The sequence below is a fragment of the Anolis carolinensis genome, chromosome 1 (genome assembly GCF_035594765.1).
Source record: "Anolis carolinensis isolate JA03-04 chromosome 1, rAnoCar3.1.pri, whole genome shotgun sequence".
NCBI lineage: Eukaryota > Metazoa > Chordata > Lepidosauria > Squamata > Dactyloidae > Anolis > Anolis carolinensis.
In genome coordinates, this window is record NC_085841.1 from 86,356,400 (window position 1) to 86,380,905 (window position 24,506).

The following is a 24,506-nucleotide window of genomic DNA, read 5'->3' on the forward strand; positions in this document are numbered from 1 at the left end:
AAATGTTATGGTAAATTAAAAGTCTCTTTTCAGAAGCATTTTCAGTCACGTTAAAACACTGTGACCTTGAAAATCAAAATTCCCATGGTTACACCAGTGAAAATAAAGGGGGAAATCTCTTTAAAAATTATGTGAGATCTTGTAGTTGACCAAATTAATGAAGTAATATGCACTATAAGGCAATTATAATACAAATGCTACAAATATCATGAAGTTTCAATAAAGTCATGTTTTGGTGGTCAACTGAAATAGATGTTATGGAAAGCTGTTTAGTATTATTCCTCACACACAGACACAGACATACACACACACACCATTTAAAATAAAAACAGCCAGAGCATGTTATGAGGGAGTAGAGTGATCAGAAGTACCGTATATACCTGAGTATATGCCAAGTTTTTCAGCCCTTTTTAGGGCTGAAAAAGGCCCCCTCAGCTTATACTCAAGTGAGGTTCCTGGCTGGCTTATATTTGGGTTGGCTTACACTCAAGTATATAGGTAATCAGAGTTGGACAGCCTTATCTTAAATTACAGTTTTATGTAAATATTCAAAACCTACTAATGCCTCAATTAATGTAATTTTATTGGTATCTATTTTTATTTTTGAAATGTACCTGTTGTAGTAGAGCCTGTAGTAGACCCAGTAGTATGGGTGTCAGAAGGGGGAAAAGGGTTACTCGGGAGCAGGAATCCGATGATGAGCAGCAGAGAAAGAGGATCCGGGACATACTTACAGCATCTACAGATGAGGAGTCATTTGAGGGATTCTCTGGGGATGATGGGTCAATGAGTGAAGGAGAAGAAGGAGACACCATGGATTGGACTAAGATAAGAGAAGTGCAAGCTATTTGTGAGACACCAACAACTAGTGATACCTTTATGGGGTTCTCTGGGAGTGAAGACTGGCAATCAGGGGATCCAACTGATTCTTGGGGGGATCTAAGTCTTGACAGGAGATGGAGGAATTGGAGGGAGAGTCAAAGGAATTCACGTGAAGAGCTAGGAGCAGCTGTGGGGGATGGTGATGGGGCGGTGGTCAGTTCATCCTCTGATGATGGTTTGTAGATAAAAGTGAGTTCAGGGGTGAGGGTTCTTTGCAGAAGGCAAGGTGTTGATGTGCGTTCATGTGCTATGTATTGGGAAAGTTTCTTGTAGTCTTGCTGCTGCCTGTTTCATGTTCGGTGTTGGACTCAGATCTGCAGTTTGGACCTGAACCGGTTTGGCTGGAGAAGCTGCTTCTGCAGACACTGGAGCAACGCTGCTTTGGATTTCTCTTGCTTTGACCTTGGACTTCGGCTGACCACGCTTCTCTTCTTGCAACTCTCTCTGTTAACCATTTGTGTACTGTGCCTTTTGTTTTGCCTTAGAGCATTTTGTTTCACTTGTTGCTTTTTGCATCCAGTTGATCTGGATTACATTTCTGTTTACCCTTTTGAACCAGGTCTGGTTTGGGTTTTTGAGTTTTTGACCAGTGGAACTGCATTTAAGTATCCCAGCGTTCTTTTCCTTTTGTTTCAATAAACTCTGTTTTGAAGACACTTTTAAGTCTGGCCCTTTAAGGTGTCTGTGATTCCAACAGTACCAGTAGCTGCTGCATTTCCTACCCCTGTCTTATACTCAAGTCAATATGTTTTTCCAGTTTTTTATGGTAAAACTGGGTGCTATGGCTTATATTCGGGTTGTATATGGTACTAATACATATACTCAAGTATATGGTACTGATTTCTGACCAAGGACAAAGTGTTAAGCATCCATAGATAAGGCTCCCAACTACCACAATTTAATGTCACAAACAATTCATTCTTAAATCATACCCCAACAAACTTTTCTCTCCTTTGTGGAGAGAAATAGTGAGATATAAATAAAAGTGTTAATATTAATGATAATAATAATAATAATATCATGTCACACATCATCCTTGTTTAATGGCCACACAAACTCTCCTGTATCTCTTCACTGATAGCCAGAAAAAAATATGGTATGTTCACCTTGTTATGTGCTAGCTGGCACTGAAAAGTAAAACATACAGCAGATTAGAAAACCATTTTCGAATGCTCCAAATTCTGTTCTTCCAATAGGCAACATGTCTAACAGACAATGCAAACTTTCAGGTAAGTCAGCACTGCTACTCCGAATTCCTGATCATGCTAAACAGTGTAGCTGTTCATTTTAATGTTTGAACTACCTAAAGATGGTTATTTTAAACAACACAAAAAGAGCCCTGCTGACTGATACTACAGGACAATCCAGTTCACCATTATTTAGCATTTAAGCAGAAAATAAACATAACAGTACCTTCCTGCCTATTCTCCCCAATAACTGATATTGATAGACAAATTGCCTTAGTAATGTACAGCCATCATGACAAGCAGCCATTGACATTCATTCCTTCTGTGCATCTTCAGAACTTAAGAAGCAGATAGTTGTAAAACCAAATACTCCACTGTAGAAGAATAATGAGTCAAACACTGAACCAGAATGATAGAGGTGAAGGTCATACCTAAGATGAAAAAGCCAAGATTACCAGGTAAAGTCAGGATTGACTCAAAAACCATTTCAAGACAGATTCCCAGGTTAAATCAAGTGCTACTAATTTAAAGCCTTAAATAGTTTAAAACCTCAATACTTGAATGAGTGCCTTTCCCCATATATCGTCATGTACAAGAAGATTGCAGTCTGCAAGAACACTGGGAGCAATATAGTGTGGAAAGATATTTTCTTCCCTAAAATGGGACTTAAGGAGGCGTATGAAGGAAAATGGGTGCCATACATGTATTGTATAAAATACACAAAAGAAACATTAAAATAAAATTATATGAATAACATGAAAACAATTTATAACATTCTGTTCAAAATGCTAACAAAAAGCAATCAAAACAGTATATTAAAAACAACACAGCAGCCTTTTAAAAGCCCTTCCCTTTAAAACTTTCTGGGCTATTGCATCCCTATTGTGGAACATTCTCCTTTTGGTGGTCTGAATGGCACCAAATCAAGACATGGCTTTTCATTAAAGTTTTTAGATCTTAATTCATTTTGAATAAATATGTACATGGTTTTCATTGTCAGTTAAATTGGCCTTGCCTTCTTTAAGTTAAGAGTAATTTACAAAATAAAAATTCACAAGTTTCTGAATTTACTTATTTATTTATTTCATATGAACTTTCAGCTACTATTCTATGGATGTATAAGGAATTGATTCAGGTGAACGTTTTTTGAAAATTCTTTCTAGACTTGTCAATGGGTCAGCTGCAATTTAGGCTCCAGAATCCAGTAACAGCTATGGGTAAGTCTCAAAAGTGAACATATAGTTGGCCTCATTATTATGCAAGCTCATTAAACAGGGTTTCATTTAGACTTCTACAAAGAGCTTTGAACACCATAAAATCATTCTTCGTTTCTTATTTTTTTAAAAAGTATTATTTACTTATTTCAAAATATTTAACATAATACAGTTGTTTTGCCAGATCTATACCTTCCCCATCATTCGTGTAACTTATAAAAATACAGCTCTATCAGTTCTCTTACTTTTATTTATTCTAATTTCATCCATTACGTATACTTATTGAAATATATTTTCTAATTGTTCATCCACAGTCTTTCTTGATCATTTGGTAGTTTTAATTTGTTTGATGATTTGCTATTACTTTTACACATGAAGCTTCCATATTTTATCAAATAGATCTTCTTTTATTTCCCCTTTTGCTAATCTTAATGTATAGGTTAGCTCTTCTGATAGGGCTATATCCCAAATCCTGTTTAACCAATTCTTTATTGACAGATCCTCTAGCTTTTTCCAGGTTTTGACTATCTTGAGTCTTGCCTATCATGGATAAGGCAAACAGTGGGGGAAACAATATATTTCAGGGGAGTTCTACTAATGACTGCTGTATTTGAAAGTAAAAATGACCATTTAGCAAATAAAAATATTATATTATTCATGTTATGTGCCACAGAAACATTCTGTAGGATGAAGTAATATCAAAGAAGCATTCTCTCTAGGCTTTCAGGACTATTCTGTGGTCAACTTCCACTGGAAGTTTAGCTGGAAATTGACCATAAAATCATGCTTGGGGGCCTGGAAAAAATACTTCTCCAGACATTGCTAGGTTCTCTGGAATGATACTATGGTATGCTTCAACCAGAAGCCCAAGACATTGTTCATTTCAGGTAACAAGAATAGCGTTCCAGATTACACAAAAATTGTATTACATGAAGGATCCTGATATACAGACTTACTATAGTTCTCTCAAATGTGTGCAAAATGCTGCTTAAATAGTATCTTAGCTAATGGAGGCAATGTCTTCAAGCAATGTGTACAATTTCAAACACGTACAATTTGCACTGGGAAGAAATTGGCAAAAGAAGAGAAGCTTTCCATCTCATTAAAAACAGTAACAGCACTCCAAAACTCTATAACAGAACTAGTCATGGGAAAAATTTAACAGTGCAAAGGAAGAGTCACAAAATTAAAAGTTATGGACTTTTAATTTTGAGTTATTAAACATAGTATCACAAAGAAAGAGGAAGTACATACAATATGAATGTGGTCTAAACATACAAACTCAATAATCAATGACTAACCTGAGATCATTCATATAGGCAATATGGAAACAAATTCTACATTTCAATATAATATCAATGGATTAGGAAATGTTTTCTTGTGTTGTCTACTGTCTAGTCCAATTTCAGAAATGGAACATTTTACTGATTTTTCTTTACAAAAGCTGATGACACTGCAAACATTTAGTGGTGTCCACATGTACATTCCCCGAATTCACTTTAAAACCCTAAAATTGTTTGAATACAATCCTGTGCACAAATAATCAATTTGAAGTGGTATTTAGGATTGGAGCTTCTATGAATCTCATGGTTGGTAAAATCACCTCCTTTTTTCTAATGAAGACAACACATTGTTGTCAATTCTGCACTTTGCTATAAATGCCAACAAATACACTACAACAACAATGTGGATGTAACTTCTAATACAACTGAATTTAGGATCACAAACTAAACTATGCCACTGCAGAAGCCTAATAATACTTCATAAAAAGTATTACTGCAGCAATGTAGGTCCTCAATTAGAAACAGCAGACACAGCCTTCATTTATTATTTATGCAGCTTTGTGCCTATGTCAGCTCCTGCTTAATAATTAATTTTAATCTCATTATGGGAGATTTTATTACAGACTAATTTAATTAAATGGTGAATTGGCTCCCAGATGTCACCATTTGTGTCATCTTTTAAATAAAGCTGACAATGACACAGATTTGCCTCAGGTTTTGTCCCAAATGAAAAAGGAGCACAATCCAACTGATGCAACATTTTACCAGTGAGGCAAGCAAAGTATCCCCCACTACTGAAATATCCAAATAAAAGATACAAACACAGGTGCTGGATGTAGCAGTGTCACATTTTTAATTCAGGGAGCCAGTAAAATAATACTCGCACCTTTTATAAGAACCAATCTATGCTTCCAAAGCCAAATTGTAAATGTTTCAGTTATAAAAAAAACCTCTGTGTCCAGCTGGAAGTTGAAAATAAAATATTTGGTATGAGCACATGATGTTAAGCTCTTATATGCAGATTTTTTTCAGACTTAAGATGGTAATTGATGGCTGTTAACTTAGTTAGTAATATGCCATGTGTCAAAGTCTCATGTTACACAAAGGCATCCTGGGATAAAGAAGCAATGGAGGGCCCCTTTGAAGTTATAAATACCAGTAATAAGTTTTGCCTGTCTCTAATACTGATCAGAATGTATATATCACATCCAAACAAAGCAAACATGCAAATAGTAATATTTTTGAAAAAGGAAAAGTTCAGATAGTATATCGTATCCTTTAGAAAAAACCAATAGTGCTATGCTTTGCAGTGTGTAACTCTGGTGTTCTATTTTCATTTTCTGAATTACCACTAATGGCTGACAGACAAATTTAAAATCCACACAAAACCAACTATAACTACTTCAACAAGGATGCATAGCAAAAAGAAGTCTGGAAGTAATATCTGCTAAACTGAATTAAGGACTATTGATGGAAAAGGAATGGAGGATTCCCCAACTCTGTGAACCTATAAAAATGTGAAGTCAGTAATTCATATAGATTGCTTTTATAAAGACAAAAGTTGAAATTTACGCTACACATCATTTTTATATAATAGCAGTAGACAAAGCGATACTCAGCACTATGCCAACAAAAGAACATCCAGTCTGAGAATCTAACATTATATATATATATATATATATATATATATATATATATATATATATATATATATATATATTAAAAGCTACCCCCTCTTGCATCTTTCAATTGTGTATTTTGATTTAACTATATTGGTTTTCACCAACTGTTTTTGGGTTCAGGAGCGAGAATTCTAAAATATAGATGGGGAGTTTAAGACTCCCAGTAGAATTCTTATATCTAGAGAAACTATTTAAACTTTTCTCTACAGTCTTTCAAGGGAGCTGTAACATTAGATTCCACCATTGTTACTCTATCTTGTAGACAGCAAACATTGTTACAGGCCAAATAGCAATCACTTACTGGTGATACAATTGGTTGCCAATTCAAGATGTAGGTAACTTTATCGGACAATTACCAGTCTTACCAAAGTTGCTAACAGTGAGAAAGTTACCAGAAGACTTGTGAAGATCAATTTATTAGCCATCTAAATAATGGTTAAACTTTGTATGTCAAAATTCAATTTCATTTCCTAAAAAGGATCAGTGAAGGACCTAGAATTCATTTATATCTCTTTTAAACAAAAATTGCAAGTGCATGTTTTATTACTATCCTCTACATTTGCATAGATCGTAAGAAGTATTGATTTGCTATCAAAATCAATGTTATTGTCAGCACAGTATATATTTTTACTTCAAATATAGTAGTAGAGTACAAGATAACCTACCTGTAATTAATGTGTTGTACATACAGAATTGCACCTTGAACTAATTAGTATTTTTATTTTAAAACACACATCTTTCATTGAAACAATCTAAACTACAAATTGGCATGACATCTGGAGGAGATTTCCATTGAATACTTGTGTGTTGTGTGAAGTACGGTTGGCCCTCCACATTGGCAGGTTTAACTTTACAGATATAATTATTTACAGATTTGATTAATACAGTTGGCCCTCTGTATCCATGGAACCTGCTTTCAGTGATTCTACTATCCATGGATTGAAAATACCCCACCCCAAAAGAACACTTTGATTTTGCCATTTTATATAAGGGACACCATTTTAATACACCATTATATGTAATGGCACTAATGCATCCATGGGCTTTGATATCCACAGGGGATCCTAGAATTTATTTATTTATTTCGTGTCAAAAGCATTGGTACAGCAAATACATTTCAAATAATGGAAATAAAATAGAAAAGAAAAGAAATCACAAGCAACTAAATAGTTTTGGACCAAAAGCGGGCAACAGCAACCGCATTGTCTGTAGCTTTAAACAACTCCTCCTCCGTACATGAGGCAGGGCATTGTGGGCAAGCATACATATGCTGAGTTGTTTGTTCAGCTCCACAGTCACACAAGGTGGAGGATTCCTCCAGGTAGTGCCACCTTGCCAAGTTGTCTTTTGATCTGCCCACTCCACTTCTGAGTCTGTTCAGGGACTTCCAAGTTGCCCATTCCTGGTTTGCCCCTGGAGGAAGACCCTCTTGGGGGGCCATCCAGTTAGAATTGCCAGGTTTAGCTGCCCAGAGAGACACCCTTGCTGTTGCTGGAGGAACATCAAGAGGAGTGGTGGTTCTCATGAAGCCCTTCCTTGATTTGAGTCTGGTGGGAGGACGGTGATAGCCATGCAGTGGGTGGCTTTCACAATGTTCAACCTTTTTTCTCTCACCGTTAGCAGCAACTTCCCGTCGCACGTCAGGAGGGGCAATGCCAGCTAACTTGTAGAGTTTATCAACAGGTGTAGGTTTAAGGCATCCCGTGATGATTCTGCATGTTTCATTCAGTGCTATGTCCACCTGCTTTGCATGGGCAGACTTGTGCCAAACAGGACAGGCATACTCTGCAGTTGAGAAAGACAAGGCCAGGGCTGATGTTCTTATTACTTGTGGGTCTGCTCCCCATGCGCTGCCAGTCAGTTTCCGCAGGATGTTATTGCGTGCAGCTACTTTGTGCTTGGTGTTCATGCAGTGTTTCCTATATGTTAGTGTTCGGTCTAAGGTGACACCAAGGTATTTAGGATGGAAACAGTGTTCGAGCTCTTGGCCTTCCCAAGTAACTTTAAGTTTCCTGTTGGCTTCGCGGTTACGTAGGTGGAAAGCACACACTTGTGTCTTAGAATCAAACTCCAGAAAATACCATATAAAAGAATGATGGCATCAGGGCAGCGGACAAAACAACAAAACTACTGGCCCCCCAACCTCGAAATTTGACAACACAACCCATCATCCATGGCTCTAGGTTGATTCAACAAAAAGAAAAGAAAAATAAAGTCCTAATTACAGGGAGAGGAATAATAGTTTTTATCCAATTGCTGCCAGTTAGAAGGCTAAGCTCCGCCCACTTGGTCTCCTAGCAACCTACTCAGCCCGGGGACAGGCACAGTTAGGCCTCAATTAGGCCTCTTCCACAGATTATCAGATTTTAACTGGATTATATGGCAGTGTAGACTCAAGGCCCTTCCACACAGCTATACAACCCATTTAGAATCTTATATTACCTGCTTTGAACTGGATTATCTTGACTCCACACTGCCATATAATCCACTTCAGTGTGCATTTTATCCAGCTGTGTAGAAGGGGCCTCATATAATCCAGTTCTAAGCAGATAATATAACATTATCAATATACAGTACAGTCTCACTTATCCAACATAAACAGGCTGGCAGAACATTGGATAAGTGAATATGTTGGATAATAAGAAGGGATTCAGGAAAAGCCGATTAAACATCAAATTAGATCATCATTATACAAATTAAGCACCAAAACATCATGTTATACAACAAATTTGACAGAAAAAGTAATGCTATGTAGTAATTACTGTATTTACAAATTTACCACCAAAATATCACAATGAATTTAAAACACTGACTACAAAAAAACTGACTACTAAAAGGCAGGCTGCAGTCATGCCGGCCACATGATGTTGGAGGAGTCTACGGACAAAGCCGGCTCTTCGGCTTAGAAATGGAGATGAACACCAACCCCCAGAGTCAGACATGACTGGACTTAATGTCAGGGGGAAACCTTTACCCTTTACCTTAACTACCACCAATTCCTCAATACTTTATTCCCCATACCACCATACTTCGCCACAGCAATGCGTGGCCAGGCACAGCTAGTGTTCTATCTAAAAATCTCTAGGTGCTACAGAGCAACTCTATAGTCAATCTTTGCCCTAAAATATAGAAAATATATTTATATTTATACTTTTATATTGCTTTAATTGACAGAAGATTATAGATTAATTAAACTCCAAATTTCAACTAACGCAAATCAAACAGAATCAATGGGTAACAGAAGCTCTTCCCTTCACTTTGATTTTTTATTTCTACTTCAGTGAAGGAGGCCAGCTATGAACCAGCCTTCTTCCAAATTAAGCCAGGGTTTCCTCCCATGAGTGTCTATGAGATTTCCAACAAAACTGTAGGCCAGGAAGAACCCAATCAGAGTTGTGGCATTCAATCTCCAATTAACGTCCACTAGTTATTTGAACTGAAGAGAAGAAAAGGGGGCCCCCTCCAAAACTAACTCTGGCAAAGGTAAGATGTTGGATCTGAACCCAATTGGAGCTCTCAGTTCAGTTGCACCCTAATCAGGGGACACCAAGTACTGACTTCACCAGTACTACGATTTATTGTTACATAGGAATTGGGGCAATAATACATAAATTCACTGGCAATTAAGCAGACTAATTTTGTTATACAGAATTATGGACCCATATAGTCAATAGTTATAGAACTCTGACAAATGTATAAAGCAGTGGTTCTCAACCTGTGGGTCCCCAGGTGTTTTGGCCTGCAACTCCCAGAAATCCCAGCCAGTTTACCAGCTGTTGGATTTCTGGGAGTTGAAGGCCAAAACATCTGGGGACCCACAGGTTGAGAACTACTTGTGTAAAGGAAGGCACTAAACAAACATCTTTTCTTCCCATTGCCAGTCAGCATGGCTAATGTTCATGAATTAATGGAAACATAATGTAACAACATCTTGAGGGCCATCACTTCCTCACCTTGACCTTGTCATGGTAGAACATTAGGGAAACACTATAAATTGATCTTAAAACTCAGTACTGTGCTCTTCCAGATGTGTGAAATCATATGTATCAGGATACTGATGTTTTAATATTCTAATTACGGCTTTTATTTCTAAGATATAAATGGTTTGTTGTCCTGGGAAATTTCCCAATAATTCCTGTAAATCTGTCCAACTTTTTAGTCATTAGCTGAATACTGCAGTTTCCCCTGTTCTGGTACATTTAAGTAAATTTTCAGTTCCACATCCACATGTACATCTACCATCGTGGTTCATTTAATTTTGTTTTGGGGCAATGCCCTCTATTTGCAATGATGTAGTATGCAGGTGTTAACTTTCTATGTTTTCATGCTCCATTAGAATTGGTTATTTGCCAAAATCAACTCCCTTCTTTTCTCTCTAATTTTTGGGTTGTTGTGTGTTTTCCGGGCTGTATGGCCATGTTCCAGAAGTATTCTCTCCTGACGTTTTGACCACATCTGTGGCAGGCATCCTCAGAGGTTGTGAGGTATATTGCACTATAGTGTTAAAACTGTTCAAAAATGCCAAAGTGTCTTAAAATGCTTATTCTTTTAAAACACTTTTCAAATATATATATATATATATATTTAAAAAACTTTCAAATTTGGTGATAAAAGGTAAAATAAAAAAAAAGGAGAGGAAAATGATGAAAAACTGACAGGAAGGTAGGTTCTACTCCCAAAAACTACAATATCCAAGATTCATTTGGGGAAGGAAATGAAAGCAACTGTAAATATCAAAAATAGGCACAAAATAGTTTGCGACACAAGACTGTATATTTACCATGAAGGTTCCTTTTCTACAACTGTGGGAACGGAATCTTGATTCTGGATCTTACTGCTCCCACACACTCCCGAGAAAAGGCTTCCTGGAAATGCCAATCCTCATAACCACCCTGATCCATAACCCTAGTTATGGATCAGATATCATTAAAACTGCTAGGGGCTGCCACAAAAACCCTTCACCAACCAGGAAAGGAATGGATTCCCCTCCTAACACTGCAGAAAATGTACAATCATGTCAAGTACAACTGTTCCGTTTTCCTTTAGTGTGAGAAGCAAATCCTTATGCTGGGACATATACAAGCAGTCATCATACCCAATGGGCAGGCAACAAATCAAAATGAAAAGACACAACCTGCTGTGGAACCCATCTGCCAAAAAATGTGTCTGCTGAAACCAATTGATCAATCTTATAATGTCCGACAAATATGATAGGGAAGCCCAAAGAGTTGCTCTGCAAATCTCCACAAATGATGTTGCCATACGCAGACTGCAGATGTGCCAGCTCTACACGAGAATGTAATTCCCTCTGAAATAGCCCTAGAACTATGAACACAGGCCAATTCAATTAAAGAAAACCTAACCAAATAAGAAAAGATAGGAGAGGACATCCACTGAATTCTCCTGGAAAGAAACAAAAATTCAGATTTACAGAAGCTTTTTATCCTCTGTAAGAAGAATTTAAGAGCTCTATACTCTTTCTACTGTTGAGCTTGGGCAGAAAGAAGGCAGAACAATCTTCCTGAGATTGATTGAACTGTGAATTCACTTTAAGAGCAAAAGAGGGATCAAAACAAAAATCAACAGAATCCTTATGAAAAACACACAACTCTTTAACAGACCACTTAGTGTCTGCCAGCAGACATAATAGCACCAAAAACTTTCAACCTAAAGACTTTGAAGTGCATTGATTTCAAAGATTCAAAAGTAGCCTTCAACAAAGCTTGCAATACCAGATGCAAATTCCAAGAAGGAAAGACTGGACCCAGTGGAAGCAGATGCACTCTCTTTTTTTCCTTTTTTTTTAAAAACCCTTTGCATATGAGGATAGGTTGTGAACGGTTTTTCCCCCATTTCCCTTTTTATGATGAAATCCAAGGTAAACACATAAGACCTTTTTCAGGGCATTCCCCTTCAAAAAAATATATCTCTTAAACCAGTGGTTCCCAACATCATACTTGACCTCCCATCACCCATTCACTTCCACCTTCCATGGGCTAGAAGAGAAAGCAGCTTACATCTAGGCTGTATCACTACCACTCACAGACACTTGACTACAGGTTACTTTGTTTCCTATCCAAACAAGAACAAGAACTAATAGCAGCAATAAAATACTAACATTGAAAGGAAGCAAAAAATAGACTGGACAGAATAATTTATTATTTTGTAAACTGATATTTAGGGAGGGAATAAAGGATAATAAGGCTGTATTCACAACATAGGAGTCCCCGCTTGGACATCTTTATTCTAAAGCTTCGGTCACATGGGCTGAAGAATTAAATCACTTGCTTTATATAGTGCAGCTTCCAACATGTTGGACAGGGAGAGTAACTGGGAAATGAGGAGGATATGAGATACTAGAAATGTGTGATCTATAAAAATGGTTAAAAGGTTATTGCAAAACTGGGAGGTGTTGGGACTTTGTTTCTAAAGTGTTTCTAAAGCAGTGGTTCTCAACCTGTGGGTCCCCAGATGTTTTGGCCTTCAACTCCCAGAAATCCTAACAGCTGGTAAACTGTCTGGGATTTCTGGGAGCTGTAGGCCAAAACACATGGGGGACCCACAGGTTGAAAACCACTGTTCTAAAGTATAATTAGTGAAAATTTCATTACTATAACGAGACTAACAAAATGTTAACTATTTTGTTCCAGTAATTGTGCATAATTAAATTACTATAATTGGGGAGGAATGGCAAGACAGGCAGGCAGGCAAACTTTTTGGCTTAATGGCTTTACTTCCTTGCACTGAATATGAAACTGACTTGGGAACCTTCCGAGATTTACAAAACTAAAACAAAAAAGACTGGGGTAAGTTCTGATTCTAAAATATTTGGTGTGGAAACGCTTTGGATATAGCTTCCGACTTAAAAAATTTTTTTGATTTTCTTACAAATTTCAACTCTTGCCATTTTTTTTGCACATGCCTATGACCTACTTTTCCAATTGGCCAAATGCTTGAGGGCTACTTATTTATTCTTTTTATTGGTGACAGAAATGATGGCTGAGCAATTGTCCCTCCACATGAAGAAAGGGGGAAAAACCAGCAAGATAAGAAACAAAGATGGAAAAATAGTGCTGGCAATTAGTTGTGCTTATGAAGCAGTGAAGATGAGGGGAAAAGGAAAGTGCCCATGAGGTGGGAAAGAACGAAAGGTATAACCATGCCAGCATGGTGGAGGTGCCCAAGTGTACACTTTTCTTTCAGACATATAAGTAGAGAAGGATCAAAGCTCCCAGCAAAAGGAAAGGGGGAAGGCAAAAGCAATGTTTTCAATGATCAAATTCCTTTGGAGCTCACAAAAGGGATTGTGGCCACGTGGAGCCCACACTTTGCCAATATCTGGAAATGTAAATTCTTACATTACAGCAAAAAGAAGGAACTACCAAACAAATTACAGTAACACATGAGTCTGTGATTTTTAGTTTTTGCTCTAAGAACAATATTTGCTTAAATAATTCTGTAACACATAATTTTGTATTGAATTTTTTTTTTAGTGAAGCATTCTCTAAATGCTGCATAGACTAAACCCACATCTCTTTTGGTTTCATCTGGAAATGTGGAAAACAATTATTCATTATCAGGGTCTGGGTCTGAAGCTGCTTTAATACTTAATGTCTTAATCACTCAAACTTTTTAAATTATTTAAAGGGGTCTGAAAACAGATGAGATGTTTCTCTGCCGCTCATGACATTAAAAAATTGGAAGAAACATTAGGAATGACCACAATTTATTTACACAGAAACTACTCTGGGGAAAAGTTTTGTTTTCCTGTTTCTGTTCATCAGTCCGTCTTCTGGTAGTCTTTACTCACTCACTGTAACATTTCAGTCTGAAGATATATGTATTACAGTTTTGTGTACCTCTAAAACTTGAAAGAGAACCAATTTTAGGATTTGCAGATCCTTTCCCAAGGAGGTAATCCTACCATACAAGAGAGAACACAATATGAATCACAGACACAGAAACCCTGCATTCTGGCTTCTATTATTATGACTTGTGGGAAACTGAAAATAGATCCTTTGGCCATGATGACAGGGTAATATGGACCTGCGGAAGTGAACTGGGTGTGAGAAAGGCATGTTAGGGCCAGGAGACAGCATCTAAGATAAGACTAAACTCTAAAACACTGTATATAAAAGTTGATATAGAAAAACAAAGGGAGAAATGCCATCTTTAGTTACGTACCAGAAAAATATAAAAGTTCATTGTATGCAGGCTGAAGACAGCCAAGAAATTATCAAAAACTCCACACACAAAGCAATTAATGGGAAGCAATATTTTCATAAATTCATAGATGAAATCATATATTATATGTCTTCCAACCATTTTAAAGCAAAGCTTCTCAAACCACTTTATCATGAAATGAAATATTTCTTATGAAATTAGGCCAAAAAGTGTGTGTCTGGCTATTTTCATCCTGGAGTACAAGAGCCAATAGAATTTTCCTGCACGTTCCAAAGATAAAGAGAAACTTTACCCTTTTGGAAGGTAAAGTCTAGTCCTAACGATTTCCCTGTAATATGAGACTTTTGTATAGCCTTTTTATAACCAGCCTAAGGCCACATCTACACTTCCATATAATGGTCAGTGTAGATTCATATAATGCAGACTGAAATGCATTGAAATAGATAATATAAGTCTACACTGCCATTTAAATCCAGTTCAATGCAGTTAGTCTTCATTCTGTAACTGGATTATATGGCAGTGTAGATAGAAACCATAACAGGTGGATGATAATGTAGCCTGAAGTTTTATTCCTCCTAAAATATAACCATTAACAGTAGCCTGTCACACTTCTTTGCATGTTCAGTTTTCATTTTCAAAAAGGAAGGTAAGCCTATACCATTTAAAAGGAAACAGTACATTCTATAAAATTAGTCGTTGAAAAATAAACATATAGGTTGAGTATATCTTATCCAAAATGGTTTGGACCAGAAGTGCTTTGGATACCTATATATGTATATGTGCACATAATGAGGCATCTTGGGATTCAGAACTAAACATGAAATCCATTCTCCTTCATACACCTAACCTGAAGGTAATTGTATACATTTTAAAAATGATTTTGTGAATGAAATTATGTTTATGGACACAGAACTATTAGAAAGCAAAGGTGTAATCTCAATCATCCATGTGGAGAAATTGAAATTTTAAAATTTCAGATACTTAACCTTTCCAGTATTCAGTGCAATGGGCCTAACAGAGAATCAACAAGGATTAAGACTGGATCTACACTGCCCTATATCCCAGGATCTGATCCCAATTATCTACTTTGAACTGGATTATACACTGCCAGATTATCTGGGATAAACAGATAATCTGAGATCAGATCCTTAGATATAGGACTTTATAGAATGATCCAGCCTAACAACACATACTGATTTTCACTGACAAATAATGGGCATGATGCAGACGGGGGTCTGTCTACACTGACCCTAAAACCCAAAATGAACCTGAAGTCACTCCTGGATGTCCAAACAATGTCCAGAGATTGTTGGTTTTTCAGACTGGATAAATAGGGTTAACCCTGCATTAAGCAAAGATGACGAATATTTCAGAGTTGTGGTGAAACTTCAAATCAACCTCACACTTCAGGTAGATTGTGGATGTCACAAAAAGAAGAAGAAGAAAGAAATACCCAGAAGGTACATAACAACAAAGATGGTAGTGCACAAACTAACCAGAGCCATTGCTGTTACAACCAATGGCAGTGTCTATGGTGTGGTGCACAAAAGCAGAAGGGGGTTGGAGTAGATGGCCCAAGGGATCTCTTCCAACCCTCTTTATTATTTTTATGATGATGATGATGATGATGATGATGATGATTTACATTGAGGCTGTATTTGTTCCCTTTTTTTTTACTTCAAATTAAGATATGTGCAGTATGCATAGGAATTTGTTCATAGTTTTTTTTTTTTAAAAAAAACTATAATCCAGCCCTCCAACGGTCTGAGGGACTGTGAACTGGCCCCCTGTTTAAAAAGTTTGGGGACCCCTGCAGTAGAGTCTCACTTATCCAACATAAATGGGCTGGCAGAACGTTGGATAAGCAAATATGTTGGATAATAAGGAGATATTAAGAAAACACCTATTAAACATCAAATTAGGTTATGATTTTACAAATTAAGCACCAAAACACCATGTTATACAACAAATTTGACAGAAAAAGTAGTTCATTAGACATTAATGCTATGTAGTAATTACTGTATTTACGAATTTAGCACCAAAATATCACAATGCATTGAAAACATTGACTACAAAAATGTGTTGGCTAATCCAGAACATTGGATAAGTGAGTGTTGGATAAGTGAGACTCAACTCTACTATTGGTTAGCCCTAACTAGAGGAGACCTAAATAATTGTTAAATAGTGAGTTAAAACAAAGGTAAATGTAATGGATTCAATAGGTTTACTCTGAAGAGGGCTAAAAAGCAATTTAGACCCATGAGTGTAGTAGTCAGCTCTCCCTTAAAGTAATGAAACCTACATTACACTTACTGATTCATTTATTGACAAAATCATGCCCCTAGTACACTTCCTGGATGCAAAGAAGTGCACAACTTTTATTTCAGGATTTGATAGCACCGGTAAATAACAAGGCCACAGTTGAGATCTTGGGCATAATTTGGTCTATGTACCTCATAAAAACACACATATATATCCCTGCTGTTAGTCAATGAGACTCTAAATTATTTCTAGTGCCCATTCCAATTTCTTAAAGAATGCTGGTTTCGGAAGGGTGACTTGCCTGTTGAATGTACAGTGTAATGAATTGTTTTTGCTAAAAAGGAAGTAACTTAAATATGCAATCAACCAAAGTATGAAATTACACCAGTCTCTTGATAAGACTTTTAAAAGAAATCATGTGCTAGGTTGAGACATTAATTACCCTTCTTTTGTAGAAGTTGACCAGACAGTACACATTTTAAAGGAAAACAAATATCTCTATCACAGAAACATATTTGTTTATTATTCCAAAATACAAAATACTGCAAAGACTGCATTCACAACAGTAAACATTTTAAGGGAAATGCAACATAAAAAGTGTAAGTCTTTAATGTTTGGTAGAAAGCTTGACTTGTGTAAGACAAAGCAAACTCAGATTTTCCATGGCATGCTGTCATGCATCCAATAGTCACACTTGATACAGCATGGTCTGAGAACAACAGAAATCAATATCCCTAAAAAAAGTAGTTTATATACAAAAAGCTGCATTGAGCTACCATATCATTATAATTTAACACCTGCAGAGTAATTTATTCACAGATCAAAAAAATAATTATATAATTTCACTGTACTAAAACAGTTTTCCTTAGAACAAAACTAAATTAAAAAATCAAACACAATAACTCTATACCATGTATTGCAAACACCAAACAGAAAAGCATCCATTACTAAGCCTCCGTGACACTCCTATTAATAAAATTAAAATATAATAAGGACTGCCAGAGCATTGCATTGGGGTGTTGCTCAACAGTTATTTCCTTCTTAAACTTGTGAATACAGACATTAATGAATCTTAATTTGACCTTAATAAAATTATTTTTATTTCCTAGATCTGCCATTGATCGTGATCATTTAAATCAGTGGTTCTCAACCTGTGGATCCCCAGATGTTTTGGCCTTCAACTCCCAGCAATCCCAACAGCTGGTAAACTGGTTGGGATTTCTGGGAGTTGTGGGCCAAAACACCCGGAGACCCACAGGTTGAGAACCACTGGCCTAACCTGTAAAATGGGCACACTCCTCTCACCTTTTAATATTAATTAATTAGTTAAGTTCAGCTTTCATTAATGAAGATACTGAACATCAGACCCAGCAATAACACTTACCGCTTAAATCTTTCTTGATATATGTGGTTCTTTAAAGCAATGCACCTTAATTATCTGATGAAAGGAATGAGCAATTTTTTTTCACAACATGCCTGGGACAAGCATAACAATTTTGTTTATTAGTTGCAACTGTTTCTTTTCTGGATACTTTTAAGGATCTGCAATGAATACCTTGCAGACCAGCATCAATCCATTGATCAATTTTAGTACCATTGCTTTAAAAGACACACAGCCCCCATGTCAGTCAATTACCTACAAATCTTATAGTATTTTTCGTAATCAACATTTCGGTTTGAAATCTTTTAGAAACCATGCGGGGTATGTCAAAAACCTTTGAGTTGAAATTGTATGTGTTAACTAGATTTTAAAAAACAATCTATTAATCAAATTAAAAATGGAGCTCTCCTGAAACAATTTGTCATTATAAACAAATGCTATTAAAATGCTACATTGCCTTTTGACTTTTTCCAAAATAACAGCCATTGTTATTTCTGTAAGGCTTCATTGCTCAGTAATATTTTTCAGAATGTTAATACACATAATGCTTTTTAGAGTTATAAGTTAAAAAAAACACTACCTTTGTGTGAAAATCAATTCTGGAAAAATGGTAACATAATTACTAACTAAGGATATGTAATTGGCTTCTATTGATATTTTTTAACCTAATATAGCATCTAATATTATTTCCAGACTCATCAGTACAAAAACAGCTTAGATTCCCTTCTTTCCATCATCAATGGGCTTCACGCAGGATGATGACAGTTCTGAGTTTAGAAAAGGAGATTTTGTTTTTAAAGTAGATAATCAAACCCTTCTACTTTTCCCATGGCCAACAAACTTTGGGGCTGCTCCAGATGAGAACATATAATCTGATAAACCCTACTTGAGAGTCTTCCTTTCCATTGCATTTGAAAAACAACATGCAGATTACATGACTTAATATCAAGCTTCTTCCTCATTCTCCTTTCTCACTCCTGTTCATATTTTCCCCAATCTAAATATCTCAAAAGCTTGCATATATTTTGTGCCCTTTTGGTTGGCCCAATACAGATAATAACAAAATACTGCTGTTGGAATTTGTATCATAGCCAACACATTTTAATTTTGCATGATTATGTATGATATCGGAATATGCAATCATTCAGGACATTACATTCAAAGAGGACAGTTTTCTATACAGTGAACTGTTTTATGACAAACACCTATAAGCTAACTTTTGAAACAACATAGCAAGCAAAAAGAGTACTGTGAACAAAACACACACAAAACAGAGTTATGTGTTTGGCTACTCAATATTTACTTACTGTCTGTTCATTTAAATCCTGAGTGTCTTCCATGGAGTTGACCAACTTTTTTCTTCTTCCAGAAAATAGAATCACCCTCTTTTTAAATTGCACCAGGATGTCCTAATTATTAAAAAGAATAAGAAAATTACAATCACAAATAACATAGTTAATTACGACATGCAAAGGAAACTATTAAATACAAGCTGTTGTGTGCTCATATGCACACTTCATAAACAAACTAACCCAGCCATAATAATTCCAAGGAGTTTCAACAGGATCTCAGACTAAGATATGACATAATCTTCACATTTTTTTATTTATAGCATGCCAAAAACAAGAAAAGTGGTACCTTTGCAGATTTTTCCCCACTGGGTGTCTTTTAGACAAAAAAATAAATAAATTATGGGGAAATAGGATGCTAAAACCTTCTCAAAGTACCTGAGTGTTTGACATGTCACCTCAACATATACTACATCTTGAGGTGACTCTGGAAGATACCTAAAAGGGCTTGTTTATCCATGCAATTTTTCCCTTGTCTAGCATAAACCATATCTGGAAGTTTTGCCTGTGATCGACAAAAAAAATGGATTATCCCATATAGAGAGGAAATAATTATTTCTTTCCTCATTTCTGCCTTTCTTTCACACTCATCCTAGTTTTAAAGTTTATTGACCATGAAATATGGGAATGAAAGAGAACGGGGCTTAACTTTATATTCATTGTGGATTCATCATGCTCCCTAAGGCCCCTTTCATTTAAATTGAAAGTTTTTTTCCCTGCATGGGAAACAGGGGTCCCATCTATACTGGCCATTTCTTAGGTCAGTGTATAGGTGGATCAGACCCATGGTGGTCAAATAGTGAACGATGCTGATCAAGGATAAAACAGAGCAAAGCCACCTCAATGTGGTCTTGCCCTGCAAATCCAAATTCTGTAACTTTGGGCCTGTGGGAACATTTGGATTGGTTCCAAAATAGCACTGGCTGTGACACTCCCTACTGCTACCCCTTGTTTCACAGACATAGGCAACCCAGGGCAGAGGATGGCAATACTCTCCCTTCCATGTTATGGTAGTCTCCACAACACGGGTCCTACCTGTCCACCGTTACATGCCATGACATTGGCCAGAGTTCTGGAAAGGGGGGGGGGAGAGGGTTTCTTCCTCTCCCTCTTGCTCGGTGTCCTGGCTGACATCATGGCATGCAAAGGTGGACAAGTAGGATCCATGCCATGGCAGGAGGGAGGATAGGAGGGAACAGTTAGAGTGTCCACACAGCAGCACTGAACCACATTAGGCGCCGCCTGATGGTGGAGACTTCCTTTAACCTTTGCACTGCCTTTGAGAATCATGCCTGGGTTCATTCTGGTGTTCGGCACACTGGATTGCCCCCAGGTTTTGAATCAGTGTAGATTCTCCTAGGGTCAGGGAGCAACCCAAATGCAAACTATTGGAGGCCAGATTGAATGGACAGAGCCATGCTCCTTCATTCTGTATGAGAGAAACTGTATACTGTAGTTCAATATAGACCTAGTCCAAACCAATTTAAAATAACTACTGAAGACTCTAGCAAAATGTATTATTATTTACGTTACATAGAAATGAACTTTTTTTAATTTTGCAGTAGCAAAACTATTAGAATTCAATAATTCTAGCAAGAACAGCATTACTCTTTTCATTAATATATAAGCTCATTAAGTTTACAAGGCAATAATGTGACTAATAACGTAATCTTCATGCTTTATTCTATTGTTGAACCTACATTAAAATCAGAAGGTGTGTACTGTGACATCCTTATCATGCAGTAAAACATTTTAACTACTTTTAAAATTATTGCTAAAATCTTTAACTCTGCAGACAAGTTAGAGTGAAGGGAGACATCTGTTTCTCCAGATATACATTTAAAGTTGATGAAGTGTTTTATGGAAAAAAACCCTATAGCTCTTTAGTCTATCTTGATGAGATGAGCTCCAGGTTTCCTGATCAAAAAATGCATTTATGAATCTTTTTCTTACATCATTATGTGTAACAAAATTTGAATGTGTTAACACTAGATACCAGCGTATTGATTTTTAAAAACTGTATTATACTACATTGTTCAAAGACTCTTTTGAAACCTAAGTTTTGATATATATAGATTCCATGTAATTGAAATGGCCACATGTTTTCTCTATTTACCTGTAATTCTCTTTCCCCCTTCTGCTGTTGTTCCCTTCTATCTATTTTAGACTGCAAACCTATCATAACTCTCCTTGATAAATACAAAAATGTTACCCTTGTGTGGACTACAAAAACAGACTTTCTCTATCCACTTCCCTCTTTTCCATTTATCTTATTTTCTTCACAGGAGGTTCAGAACTCCCTAACATACTTAATTCCAATTATTTCCTGGTTTTAGAAGTCCACCTGTTTACTTTGCTTAGCCCCACTGTTGTTGTTTGTTGTTGTATGCCTTGAAGTTGTTTCAGTCTTACGGCGACCTAAAACTGTGAGTGACTTGTTCCAAGTTACCTAGTAGGTTTCCATGGATGAGCAGGGAATTGAACCCTGGTCTGCAGAATCATGGCTTAGGCAGTCATCTGCTTTCAAGACTTCCTGCCTTTAATCATTACATCTCAATTTTTGAATGATTCTTCCTTACACTTGGTTTATGGATTTTATAATTGCTTTTTTCCTGATGTCTTATTTGATATATTAAACTCTGACAGAAGTTTTCAATTTTATAAAGTAGTAATAGCACAAAACTTCTGAGGAGAAGGAGAAAAGAAAAGGAACTTCACAGGAAAACAGCCCAAACTCCACTCTCCAACTTGTTCTCTTAAGTCTGACGGGCATGATTCCCTCCAGAATCTGTCCAATAGTGAAGTCTGCTAACTTTGGTATGTCCTTTGTTTTATCCAATTTTGAGAATGTTACAGCTATTTTTGGACTGTCCACAAGGCTGAAAAGAGGAACTCAACATAGGATCGAAATTGACATTTAGAACACAGTTTGAACTTGACTCAGAGTTTGTTTTCAGAAGTGTCAAACTATGTAAACATCTTTAGTATTAATAATGTGGTATACTGCATATAGACACAAAGGCACACAGTGACTATTTATTTATTTATTTAAATATGAATATCCCACCCTAAATCTATAGATCTCAAAATAGCTTACAATAAAATAATCATCATAATCATCATCATCTGCTGTACATGGATGACCTGAAGCTGTATGGGAAAACGGAAACTGAAATCCAGTCTCTGACTAACACTGTCCGAATTTTTAGCACTGATATCAGCATGGAGTTTGGCTTGGACAAATGTTCGACAGTGGCATTGAAGAAGGGAAAAAATCATTGAAAGTGAGGGCATAAATATGCCTAATGGCCAAACAATAAAGTGTCACCAGCCAGAGGTCTATAAATATCTGGCATATTACAGCTGGACAACATAAAGCATGAACATGTGAAAACTGTGGTCAGCAAAGAATATACACAAAGGGTCAGAAAAATTCTCAAAAGCAAGCTCAATGGAGGCAACACCATCAAGGCCATAAACACCTGGGACATACCTGTCATAAGATATACTGCTGGCATCATAAACTGGACACAAGTGGAACTGGACAATTTGGACAGGAAAACAAGAAAACTCATGACCATTCATCATTCACTGCACCCTCGCAGTGATGTTGACTGGCTATATCTGCCTAGAAGATCAGGGGGCAGACGACTCTTGCAAGTAAAACAAGCAGTCAAAGAAGAAGAACATGCCCTGGAAGAATATGTAAAGCAAAGTGAAGAACCTGCTTTGATTGAAGTCAAAAATCAGAAACTCCTCAAAGCATAGCAGACAAAAAATCAGTACAAGAAAACCGCACTACAAACTAGAGCTGACAGCTGGCACAACAAAACATTGCATGGAAAGTTCCTTGACAAAATTGAAGGAAAAGCTGATAAGGAGAAGACCTGGCTATGGCTCACAAATGGGACCCTGAAGAAGGAGACAGAAGGCCTGATCCTTGCAGCCCAGGAGCAAGCCATCAGAACAAATGCAATTAAGGCCAAGATCGAAAAATCAGCCAGTGACCCAAAATGCAGACTGTGCAAGGAAGCTGATGAAACCATTGATCATATCCTCAGCTGCTGTAAGAAAATCAAACAGACAGACTACAAACAGAGGCACAACTATGTGGCCCAAATGATTCATTGGAACTTATGGTTCAAGTACCACCTGCCAACAGTAAAGAACTGGTGGGATCACAAACCTGCAAAAGTATTGGAAAATGAGCACGCGAAGATACTGTGGGACTTCCGAATCCAGACTGACAAAGTTCTGGAACCAACACACCAGACATCACAGTTGTGGAAAAGAAAAAGGTTTGCATCATTGATGTCGCCATCCCAGGGGACAATCGCATTGACGAAAAACAACAGGAAAAACTCAGCCACTATCAGGACCTCAAGACTGAACTTCAAAGACTCTGGCAGAAACCAGTGGTCCCGGTGGTGATGGGCACACTGGGTGCCATGCCAAAAGATCTCAGCCGATATTTGGAAACAATAGACATTGACAAAATTACGATCTGCCAACTGCAAAAGGCCACCCTACTGGGATCTGCGCGCATCATCCAAAAATACATCACACAGTCCTAGACACTTGGGAAGTGTTCGACTTGTGATTTTGTGAAACGAAATCCAGCATATCTATCTTGTTTGCTGTGTCTTAATAAAATAATAATAATAATAATAATAATAATAATAATAATAATAATAATAATAATAATTCTAAAGTTTAAAACATATTAAATAAAACTCAGTAAAACCATTTAAATACTGGAACCACATTTTTTGCATTCTATACATTTTTCCTCTTAGGATATACCAATGTAGTCCTCATAGGACAGGAAAATAAGGGATCACTGAAATTCATACATTAGTGACAATAGGGAAGGCATGGTTATTCAATAAGGAGGTATAGTATGCAGCAGCAGACCAAATTAAGAATGTAACAGTTAGAAACAGAAACCAAGAAAAGCCTGAACCCATCAGATGTTATTCAGAAATAATTCCAGAAGTAGGATTACTTAAATTATGACATAATTTCTAGAACAAATTAGAAGAGAAAATGTCCTTAGCTTGCAAATGAAAGGGGAAACTGATC

The 24,506-nt window shown here is 36.8% G+C and overlaps 1 protein-coding gene across 11 annotated transcripts in view; it reads right to left on the bottom strand.

Annotated features, from left to right (window-relative positions):
* eya4 (EYA transcriptional coactivator and phosphatase 4) overlaps positions 1-24,506 on the bottom strand; it is a 138,009-nt gene that overhangs the window by 97,921 nt on the left and 15,582 nt on the right. For all 11 annotated transcript variants that reach the window (XM_062978456.1, XM_008114552.3, XM_062978480.1 and 8 more), the window contains exon 2: positions 19,383-19,484. In XM_062978456.1, the coding sequence (XP_062834526.1) occupies positions 19,383-19,393 (11 nt within the window). In that variant the 5' untranslated portion in view covers positions 19,394-19,484. The remainder of the gene's footprint in view (positions 1-19,382; positions 19,485-24,506) is intronic.